General features: G+C 36.4%; 1 protein-coding gene across 4 annotated transcripts; it reads left to right on the top strand.

Annotated features, from left to right (window-relative positions):
* Positions 1-7,875: 7,875 nt before the first annotated feature.
* Positions 7,876-12,058, top strand: LOC309478793 (uncharacterized protein). 4 transcript variants are annotated; one of them, XM_082142548.1, is made up of 6 exons: positions 7,876-8,169; positions 8,509-8,565; positions 9,006-9,086; positions 9,245-9,343; positions 9,455-9,610; positions 10,690-12,058. In XM_082142548.1, exons 1-6 carry the CDS (start codon positions 8,167-8,169, stop codon positions 10,723-10,725), a joined length of 432 nt encoding a protein of 143 aa, XP_081998674.1. In that variant the 5' UTR covers positions 7,876-8,166; the 3' UTR covers positions 10,726-12,058. The 4 variants fall into 4 exon arrangements, 3 of the variants coding, with proteins under 3 accessions (XP_081998674.1, XP_081998675.1, XP_081998673.1); XM_082142549.1 differs by lacking the exon at positions 8,509-8,565; XM_082142547.1 differs by lacking the exon at positions 7,876-8,169 and having other exon boundaries at positions 8,412-8,565.
* The last annotated feature ends 257 nt before the right edge of the window (positions 12,059-12,315 follow it).

Here is a 12,315-nt window from a genome sequence, read left to right as displayed (position 1 = left end):
AGGCTACACGGTCAAGCGATGCCCCTTCACCGTTGCTTATCGAGAATGAAGTGTATCGCGTAGAACTCCCCAAATATACGTAAAGACGCGCGAGCATGCACGTATAACCAATCACACACATCCTTCTCCAGCTACAATAATATTTTGTATTAATTTGAAGCAACGCGTATTATACAACCCACAATATTTGCAACAAGCATTTAGATGAAAACAGTAATGATAATAAAATAATCATAAATCGAATATAAATCTGAAAATAATCTCTTAAAGCATAAACACATGAAAACCACAGAAATACACAAGAAAACTGATAGAGATAATAATTATGCAACTTATCAAAAAAAAACATAGATATAGAGCGGGGCACAACCTAACGCTTTTTGACTTTCTCAGTTTGTGTAAATCTAGTACTTATGGTTCAGAGTATTTATTTTTTCCCACATTAATTTCCCACATGTCTAGTACAATTATGTGGTTTTGTTTTATTAATACAGTATATACTTTTTTTCTTGACATACCCCGAAAGAATGGAAGTGAAATGTGACAACATGCCCCATAGGTGGGGTACATTGTAACATGTGTGGGGCGCATTGTAACATAACATATGACAGCTTAAAATGTTATCTGATCTAATAAAAAATATATACAAAACAAACTAAAATATTTTCTAAATAAAATACAATTAAAAAACTTTTTCATATAAAATAATGGCAATTTTTAATAATTAAATATTATAAACAAATTTTTGAGTTTTGACTACGAACACATGAAAACAAAGCTATACAACATAGTTCAAAACAAATGAATAATTAGTAATTTCTGAACATTGACTCTCAGTCTTTATTCACCTTTTTCTCACGTTTTCCCAATAAAATTAATAAAAGTATAGAATATAATAGCATATTTCTAATAGGGGCACATTGTAACGCAGTGTTACAACATGCCCCCGCCTGCACAACTGGGATTTAAACCCTGCTAGTGTCTTCTGCTAGTTAGCGAAGCATTAAATAACTATCTCAACTGTTAAATAACATCTTGGAGATTAAAATAATATCAGATTTGTCTTATTTTAAATAAACACCAAAAATAGAGATGAAAAATTAACTTAAGTAAGAAATTTACTTTTGCTATGGTTTAATAAATGTCTATGGATATCTTCCAAAAAAATAATAATTTTGGCGGAATTTTTTTTTCTATATAGTGTTGATATGGCAACTAGTAAATACACAAAGTTTCGTCATCCAAGCATGTGCGGAAGTATTTAAAACAAGCGTGTTACAACTAGCCCCGCGTTAGGTTGTGCCCCGTGCTCCCCTATATATATAAAGAATAAGAAGCTGTTAATTTTGAGAATTATTCAGCATAGCTACCATGCACAAGAAAAAAATGGTCATAAACTTCACTACAAGGGTAAAACAGATATGTTTAAGAACAATGGAATACAAATTATTAGTCACTCTTTGTATTTGTATTGCATGTCCAGTTTGAATCTAAACAGCCTAGATTTGACGTCACTCACAAACACTTGAGTTAATTGAGCCTATGACGTCACGCATTGTGACGTCATAGGGGTCTGTATAACTGAGTGCAGAGGAATCTTGCCTTTTGTAGCGAGTCGGCGAATGATCGTAAGTATGCTTTTCATTCAAGGTTTGGAGATTTGAATTTTTATATTTGTATTACTCAGATTAGAATCTACTTAAACAATAGAATGTTATTGACTCGATGCAGATACATAAATAGGCATGCTATACAGTGGTAATTTGTGTGGAACATTTTGGGGAGGCTAATATGTAAATTGGGTTTTTAATGTTTTTAATATACTAACGTTAGCTATTTGTTGATATGCTCCCATACACAGATGATATCCTCCTATATTCTTGATATTTAATGACACATTATTATCTCAATCAACAAAACACATTAAATCAACAAATACAGTCTATGACCATTATAATATTCATAAATGGAGAGCTCCATAGACGTTATCTTGTCTTTGGAACTCCACCACTCCTTTAATATGATCTTAGCATCTTAGTTATCCACATTAGTAGTTAAATTGATTAAAAAAAAAAAAAAAAAAAAAAAAATATATATATATATATATATATAGCTGAACTTTTTCAGCTTAATTGTTCATTTTGAAAAGATTTTAAGGAGGCTCTTTGACTGGACTCCCTTGTCTCTTCTGATTGACAGCCATGGGCATACACTGTAGAACATTTCTTTTTTCGAGTATTTTGATAACTAAGACAAACAGTTTCCAGGTTTGTATGTGTTTACTCAACTCATCTCTTCCATTTCTCTGTCTTTCACAGTGTTTTACATATAGAGATTGCACAAAGGCAGTATTGTTCAGTTCTTTAGATCATCATCAAATCCAAATCAATATGAGTATGTCAACCTTTCCCATCGGTTGTCCTGAGAGTGCAGAGCAGTCCTTATGTCCTGAACTCTCAGACGAGCTCACCATGGCCCTTGCTGCAGGGGAGTGGTGGGCAATAATGGAGGTTTCACATCCCATCTCTGAGGAGCCTGAGTATGGGGACCTCACCTCAGGGCTGTGGTGGGGAACAGTGGAGGCAGGAGAAACTCCATGCCCCACATCCCTGAAGTCCATGAAGCAGAACAAGGCAGAGGGAGCACATGTGCCCACCAGGTCCCAACAGGAATCAACTGTGCATGCCAGTTCTAAGAAGTTGAACCTCACCTCATCCCTGGCCTTCAAGGATGCATCTGAGAAGGCCCTGAACTCAGATACAACTCTGAAATCCACAGAACAGCAGAGAAAGTGGAGGCAGAAAAAGCCACAGGAAGCACCAGTGGCTGTCGAGTCCCCACAGAAAGCACCTGTGCCCACTGGGTCTCCACGGGGAGCACCTGTGCCCCAGTCTCTACGGAGACCACCTGTGCCTGCCCCAAAGGTGCTCGCATGTTCCTCACATCGAGCACCCATGCCAGAAAAGGTCCCAGAGAGGCGAAAACTAAATATCTCTGAGCTTCTTAGGCAGGAGCGGCTGCAGCAGCAGAAGCCTCAAGCTCCTTCTCTTCAGGGAAAACTGCCTGACAACATATTAAAAAGGCCAAAGATCCCTGAGCCTCTGAGACGGGAGCTGCTGCAGCAGAGGCCTCAAGCTTCTTCTCCTCGAGGAGCACCCATTCCTGACAAGACCTCAAAGAAGGAAAAACTAGAGGTCCCTGAGCTACTGAGACGAGAGCTACTGCAGCTGAAGCTTCAAGCTTCTCTTCAGGGAACACTGCCTAACAATATCTCAAAAAGGCAAAAGCTAAAGATCCCTGAGCCTCTGAGAGGGGAGCTGCTGCAGCAGAGGCCTCAAGCTTTCTCTCCTCGAGGAGCACCCATTCCTGACAAGACCTCAAAGAGGGAAAAACTAGAGGTCCCTGAGCCACTGAGACGAGAGCTACTGCAGCTGAAGCCTCAAGCTTCTCTTCATGGAACACTGCCTGACAATATCTCAAAGAGGGAAAAGCGAAAGATTCCTGAGCCTCTGAGACGGGAGCTGCTGCGGCAGAGGCCTCAAGCTTCTTCTCTTCAGGGAGCACCCGTGCCTGACAAGACCGCAAACAGGGAAAAACTAAAGATCCTGGAACCACTGAAGCAGGAGATGCTGCAGCAGAAGCCTGTCTGTTGTGCACAGGGATCACCTGTCCCTGAGAAGGTTCCAGGGAAGAGAAATCTGATCTCTGAGCTACTGAGGAAGGAGCTGGTGCAGAAGAAGCCCCAAGCCAATAAACCTTTGCCTGACAGGACCCCAGTGGGAGCGTCTAAGCATGCCAGGACCCTACAGGGAGCAGCAGTGCCTTCCAGGAATCCACAGGCAGCGGCAGTGCCCTCTGGGGCTCTGATCCCAAAAGGTGCGCTTGTGCATTCGGGGACCTCACAGGGATCACTTGTGCCTGCAGATTCCCCCAAACTGGGAGAAAGCCTCAGGATCCCTAAGCAGCAGAGGCAGAAGCAGAGGGAGCAGAATATCCCAAAGGGAGCTTCTGTGTCTCCTAAGATATCACAGAGTGCACTTGTTCCACCTTGTTCCCCACAGGGAGCATCTGGGTTTCATCTGTGGCAGCAGAAACCGAGTCCCTTTGCACAGTCCCATCCTGGACCACCCATGTCCAGTCAGAGTAAGAGGAGCACAGAAGCATCTGTAAGTCCCTTCCATCTCTTGTTTTTACTTATTTTCATATATATATATATATATATATATATATATATAAATTTAAACATTGACTTCAAATATGCTATATGTTTTCTAGGTCCTCTATTCAAATCCTTTTAGTTTTAGTATTTCAAAACTATAGAAAGATATGTGTTTAGATTAAGTCTAACAAGCACTCATTAATGATTATGTTTGTTTCTTCAACAGGACAATGTAGGTGTGTGTCAGCCACCTCCCCGAAATAAAATGTGTGTGGAAACTGACAAGAAGGTGCAGCTGAATCCTAAACTGAGGAGCCAGAATAAGATAAGCACTTCACACCTGGACCAGAGCAGCCTTCAGCCCAGGTCCCAGCTGAACCGGAAGAGAGCATTGGTAAGTTCCCTCCTTTTTTTTTCAGATTTAAAAATGTAAACACTTTAATCATTTAATATATGACTAGTATCATATTCTTTTCAGTTTATAGAACCCTCATATTGAAATTGTAGAAGGGACATGTATTAAGATTTTCTCTAAGAATCACTCATTAAATCTGCAGCGTGACATGATATGTCTGTTCCTTCAACAGGACAATGCAGGTGTGGACCAGGCACCTCCACAAAAAATGCAGCGCTTGGCAATCAAAGTCAAGGACCAGCAGTTGGAACCAGGCAGCTTGAAGAAACTGTGCAATTTATGTAGCATATACATACATTTTTGTAACGTTTTAAATATTTAATAGAAATATGTTACATTGTGTTGGTACGTTTTGATTGGAATGCATAATAAAAAAATCAAATATAAACTGTGCTGTTGTTTATATATCCAGGACAACACACATTAATTAACACTAATGTTATATAAATGTGCACTTCAAGCCAAAATAGATCATTTTCATCTCCTGTCTCTGAGCGGATTAAATGTTCAAAATAAGCTGCACACTTAGGCATGTTAACACCTGTGTCTGGGGTCCTGTAACTGGTCACAAACAGATGTTTTTATTAGCATTTTGTCTTCACTAATTAATTCCAGATGAACCTGTGGTGTGACAAGCGAATGAAAGTATACATAGATATTAGAAAGATATTATTTTGTATGAATCTGTTCATTCTAAAGTACTTATCTTTGTTTGGGTGCAACCCCCTGCTTTTATTTTCTTGCATCCCAATATGGGTCAACACGCTTGGATATAAAAATTGGTCAAATTTTGATTAAAAATATTGTAAAATCTAGGATTCACTTTGATGAATGAAGGGATGTGAGACTACATGGTTTTAAACTGATTTTCAAGCCCCATGACAATAATTTGTTATTGTTTGTACTTTAGAGTAGTAGGTTTACAATTAGCTACCTTCATTGCTAATCTAACTGCAAAAAGAACCAAACAAGCCACTGTAGTAAAACAGACCATTTTAATTTGGCAAAAAGGGTATGCACTGCCAAGTCATTTGACACCATTAAAATGCATTCAGTATGAACAGTGCAACAGAAATGTGCTTAACTGAATCTTTCTGTGCTCCCAAATGTGATGTGCTATTATCTATCATACATTCAAAAAGTGTGTTCTCTCTTCTCTGCTAGGTGTGCACACTCACTGAAGAGATGGGGAAAAAATCATGGCAAAGCCTTTTAGAATAACCTTTTCTAGTGTCTTCCTGACAAATCAAGTTGCAAATCAAGCGTTTCAGGCCCATTTACGTCTGTTAATACAAAAAAAATAATACACGAACCTAGCTTTAATAATTCTTCAAGTATGGTTCATCTCTTTAAAAAACAATGTTTGATATAAATATATGTCATTATGTACATAACTTATAGGCTTAGATTTAAAACGGGTCAATTTCAGATGGAGATTATATAGGATATGTTAATATAAATAACATAAATACGACCCACAGCTTGTTTTTCTTTTAAAATAAAACAAACACAGCAGTGATAATGGGCATTTTACAGATAAAACCTTCACATTTTACCTGTACATTTGTCATTCACTCTATTGCATTATGAATGCATTTTCAAGGGTCTCTGATAAGTGTTTAAAAACAGTAAAGTGCTCCATGCAGTCAATACAAAGTGTTTCTGTAAGACTAGAGCTATATTTTCATCCGACACTCAAGTAAACAAACCTTGCGACTGAATGATTCTACTTTCTACTCACAGACAGAATATATCCGCTTCATGACCGCTGCGAGTGTTATTACATGTACAAATGTATAAAAAAGTTATAGCTGGAATTGAATGAACTCCACAAACCCCTGCACGGTATTATCTGCTAGGCTATTATGAAACGATTAATTAATGAAAATAAATTATATACATTAACAAGTGCAGCCTCATACTTTTCAACACAGCTTTACATTACTGGTAATGTAAACACTAAAATTTCATTCATGCCATGTAGCCTACATCCAAGTTCACTCGACTACATGACGTCATATACTCACATTATCAGTGAATCAGCACGAAATAAAATCCTAACAAAGAATTAATGAATAAAGGATAACATGAAACACATACAATACCACTACATAATCTGTATTTTATCTCCGCATCACCAGAGTAATTTACACTAACGGCGGCACCGATCGTTAACACTAAATAGAGTTTACAGACATAACACGCTCATATACATCAGAAAACAATTAATGTGAAGAAGTCTACAATGATGGCGTGCATTTTATTTTATACCTGTAAAAGACGATATTAATATGAATAGGCTACACGGTCAAGCGATGCCCCTTCACCGTTGCTTATCGAGAATGAAGTGTATCGCGTAGAACTCCCCAAATATACGTAAAGACGCGCGAGCATGCACGTATAACCAATCACACACATCCTTCTCCAGCTACAATAATATTTTGTATTAATTTGAAGCAACGCGTATTATACAACCCACAATATTTGCAACAAGCATTTAGATGAAAACAGTAATGATAATAAAATAATCATAAATCGAATATAAATCTGAAAATAATCTCTTAAAGCATAAACACATGAAAACCACAGAAATACACAAGAAAACTGATAGAGATAATAATTATGCAACTTATCAAAAAAAAACATAGATATAGAGCGGGGCACAACCTAACGCTTTTTGACTTTCTCAGTTTGTGTAAATCTAGTACTTATGGTTCAGAGTATTTATTTTTTCCCACATTAATTTCCCACATGTCTAGTACAATTATGTGGTTTTGTTTTATTAATACAGTATATACTTTTTTTCTTGACATACCCCGAAAGAATGGAAGTGAAATGTGACAACATGCCCCATAGGTGGGGTACATTGTAACATGTGTGGGGCGCATTGTAACATAACATATGACAGCTTAAAATGTTATCTGATCTAATAAAAAATATATACAAAACAAACTAAAATATTTTCTAAATAAAATACAATTAAAAAACTTTTTCATATAAAATAATGGCAATTTTTAATAATTAAATATTATAAACAAATTTTTGAGTTTTGACTACGAACACATGAAAACAAAGCTATACAACATAGTTCAAAACAAATGAATAATTAGTAATTTCTGAACATTGACTCTCAGTCTTTATTCACCTTTTTCTCACGTTTTCCCAATAAAATTTATAAAAGTATAGAATATAATAGCATATTTCTAATAGGGGCACATTGTAACGCAGTGTTACAACATGCCCCCGCCTGCACAACTGGGATTTAAACCCTCACTGTAAAAAATGATTCCGCATTTTAGTTGTTTCAATGTAATTTTGTAAGTTTATACAACTTGTGGTTTCTGAATTTGTTAATTCAACTTAACATGTTAAGTTTTCACTGTCTCAACTAGTCTGCAAGTTGACATAACTAGAGTATTTGCCGCCTCAACTTAAAAACATATGCTGAACCAGTAAGGTTAGTTCTCATTTTTTATCGCGAGATGAGATCACGTGAAGCGCGAAACAAACAGGTCTCTCGCCTTGACTCCTTCATCGGCCATTGCTGGAGAGTTTATCGGCAGATGATTTAATTCTTCCACTATCATCAAATATGGTAAGTAAATATTCGTTAATATGATGTAATAACTTGTAAAATGACATATGAAGTAATCATCTATGTATTGTTCAATATCAACGTTTCTAGATCACATTGGACTGTTGCTAATCCAGTTTTACCAGTTTTACCAGTTTAACGTTACATAGGCTAATATATATATATATATATATATATATATATATATATATATATATATATATATATATATATATATATATATTAATTATGTGAGAGAGACTGATATATGGATGAATGATAAAATAGCCTAGAGAGCGGGAAAAGCATGTCGTGAAAAATAACGCATTTCTACCATGTTTGTTCACTCTCATGTTCAAGTTATTTGCGCCAAAATCAGCAAGTCTAATCACCATTCAGGCAAAGCAGCGTCGACGCGTGAGTACGACAACAACGAGCTGACAAATAATGTAACGTTAATTTAATGTAAAACTGTGTGAGTGGTGCGGCAGGATTATCAGAATCCTCCGGTGTTCGAGATGGACGCTCCATAACTGAAAAGTTGTTGTACAACTGTCTAGTTTTACTTATTAAATGTCGAACTTAAAAGACTGTGGTCAGTTATGTTTAGTTTATTGTGGGAGATTATGTAACTATAGCAACCGCTTAACCATCGCAGTGTTTTCCCCAGAACTAGTGAAATGCTTATCTAATACTGTCCTAATAAGGTCTTAATAGTAATGTCAATAAATATATATCCACAAATTTGGTGATAAACTATTATTGATCTAGTCTTGATCTTGATTGTGTATGTGTACTCGGTTTATTAAATGTTAGTTGACTTAATTGTTCTTTTCTTTTGCCCTTGACCAATAAAGTGGAGCAGCAAGTTCTGTTTATTCAAGACAACCAATGAACGCATTGTCAGAAGGCACTACAAGCTGAAGCACTGCCATCATGTAAGTAACTGTCTGCTTCCCTGCATCTATAAAGACTGTGTGTGTTCATTTAGAACTGAGTTTGCTCTAAAAAATACATTTGTCCAGGGACCATACACAATCTGTCCGGCTCTGTGCTGCAGCTTTTACGTTGAACTGTGATCTTTATGCTTTCTCAGAGACCTGTGGCATTACAGGCAGACAGGAGAGTTAAAAAAGGATCCTCCAGTATCTGCTATGGAAAAAGAGGTGGCCGGTTCTTTTTTTGTGAGAGACAGGTAAAGTCCTACACTGCTGAAAATGGTGTTTAGATGAATATGTAGATATATTATTTTGCAGTGTTGTTTAACATGCTGCTGTTATGTTTGTGTCATTTAATATTAGTTTAGATCAGTGCAGAATTCAACATGCTAATTTCACTGGACCTGAGCAAGTCCTTTTATGAGGGTCTTGACTGGCATCTACCAAAACTGTTGTGTCTACCGTTCAAGCACTTTGCTGACATTGCTGAAATGAGGACCATAATGGACAGCCTAGATAAAAATGTAAGTACATATATTTCTACTGTACTTTTTTCATAAACATTATGGGCACTTCCTTTCTTGCCATTTCTGTTGTCGTGCATATTTTTTATTAGTGCTGCAAAATATTGAAGAAAAAAGTAATATGTCATTTGTTAATGCGTATTTAAAATAAAAAAAAATTAGTCACCTTCTAGTCAATCATTTTATAATGACATATTAAAGGTGGTATCAGCGATTTCAGGCCCAAACATAAATGATCACATTCATCTAATATTTCCTAACGATCCGCTAGCTGCCCGCCCCATAAGCATGCTGTCAAAAAACCGCGTCTCTCTAGGTAGCCTAGGCTCTGTAGGCAAAAACAGTTGGTATCAACATCACTCAAAACCAAAATAAATAGTGTTCCAACCAATCATCGACAGGGGCGGGTGTTGTGAGGTTTTGCGCTCGTGCACGGCTGCCTATGACGGCTGCACGCGAAAACCTCACAACACCCGCCCCTGTCGATGATTGGTTGGAACACTATTTATTTTGGTTTTGAGTGATGTTGATACCAACTGTTTTTGTGTGCAGATCTCAGAGCCTAGGCTACCTAGAGAGACGCGGTTTTTTGACAGCATACTTATGGGGCGGGCAGCTAGCGGATCGTTAGGAAATATTAGATGAATGTGATCATTTATGTTTGGGCCTGAAATCGCTGATACCACCTTTAAGTTTTATCTTTGATAATCAAAATTACATTTTGGAAGAAAAAAGTCCCCTGTGAAATCAATTTCTTTAGGCCTTAAAATATTGTAGCTTGATTGTAACATTTTATAATGCTTCATTTAGTGTACAGATGCAAAATGCCTCCGTTTATTCACAGTGTATAGTATTTGACCTAAGTCTCTCAGTTTAAAGGTTTTTTACAGGATAGTTCATTCAAAAATGAAAGTTCTCTCATCAATTACTCGCCCTCATATTGTTCCAAGCCTGTAAGACCTTTAATCTTCTTCGGAACACTAAATAAGACTTGGTGTACTCATGTTGTGTTTAAGTGGTTGAGCTTCAGTGTTGTATGTGTGAAAGCACATTTTGAAGTTTGTCATTTTTTAATACAGCACACAGATTCTGAAGAAGATATGATCGGGGCATGACTCTAGGAATCATCGCAGTGGTGGAAGATGTGATAGACCCAATTCCATGCAACTCTAGTGATGTGGCCCTTGTAATCGAGGAAGCAGTTGTTCTGCGAGGATTTGGTGACATACAAATGACATTGCTTTATGCTCTCAACATAAACTACCCCAGAAAACACCTCAGATACACTTCCGAGGTGATTCATGAACATTGGAGCTGATACCTGCAGTGCAAGAGTGCACTCTCTTAAAAATACATTGTTGAATTAAAGATGTTGTTGAGGTAAGGTATGTATTTCTACAAAGAGCCTGTGTTTTCATCTGTATTTTTTTGTTTACCCATGTTTTTACAAGTTCTCTGCATCAAGGGCCTGACATCATTTTCATTGTTTAACTTTGTTTAATTTTACTTGGCTAAAACATATATTAAGATTTCATGTGGTTTAAAGTTATTTCACAGTTAAAGAGGTATTATTAATGTGAAAAATCTTAAAGTGTTAGTTTAACCTAAATTAAAATTATTTTGTTAAATGTTAGATCTCATGTTGCTCCAAACCTAAAAGACCTTTGTTTATCTTTGAAACATAAATTAAGATATTTTTTTAAATGAAATCTTTGATCTTTCTGTCCCTCCTTTGACATCCTATTCAACTAATACTTTCAAGTTCCAGAAAAGACATCCTTAAAGTAATCCAAGTGACGTCAGTGGTTTATATATTTGTTTACATGCAGCAGGGTCAGCTTTCGCGTCGACACAAGAATCATGTGCTGCTATGTTCTTGTAAACATTTGATGGAGAAAACTATTTAATAAATAAAATGGAATGAAACACTGACAATGCTTCATAAAACCTAGGTTAAACCACTGGAGTCACTTGGATTACTTTAAGGATGTCTTTTCTGGACCTTGAAAGTTCTAGTTGCTTAGGCTGTCAAAGGAGGGACAGAAAGCTCACCGATTTTATTAAAAAGATCTTCATTTGTCTACCAACAATGGAAAGTATTAACAGGTATTAACAGGTGAGCAACTTTTTTTGTGTGAACTGAGACTAAGATTTTTCACATAAATATACCCCCTTGTGAAATAACTTTAAAACACATGAAATCTTAATATATGTTTTAGCCAAGTAAAATTTTAAAAAATTAAGCAATGAGAATGCATGTCAGGTCATCAATGCTGAAAACTTGTACAAACATGAAAAAAATCCCACATGAATACACTTTCTATGCATTTTTCAAATACATTTTTATCTTTAAACTTCATGCAATTGTGATATAATTGTATTCCTTTGAATATGTTGTTTATTCTTAACATTTATTGATTTGTAAGGAACAATAAAACCATTTGTATGGAAAAATCTGTTATTTATTTGGTTGAGTGTGCTATATTGCAAGTTGAGAAAATATGCTAAATTAAGTTCAATGAACATACACTTTAGTACAGATAACTTGAAAATGTAAGTTATCGTATTTCAACTAATCTTTACAAGTCCAGGTAACTTGAACATGTAAGTTATTGTATTTCAACTAATCTTTACAAGTCCAGGTAACTTGAAAATGTAAGTTATCGTATTTCAACTAATCTTTACAAGTCCAGATAACTTGAAAA

The sequence above is a fragment of the Leuciscus leuciscus genome (assembly GCF_965113295.1).
Source record: "Leuciscus leuciscus genome assembly, chromosome: 17".
NCBI lineage: Eukaryota > Metazoa > Chordata > Actinopteri > Cypriniformes > Leuciscidae > Leuciscus > Leuciscus leuciscus.
The sequence above is the reverse complement of the archived record's forward strand: the minus strand, read 5'-3'. Positions and strand labels throughout refer to the sequence as shown.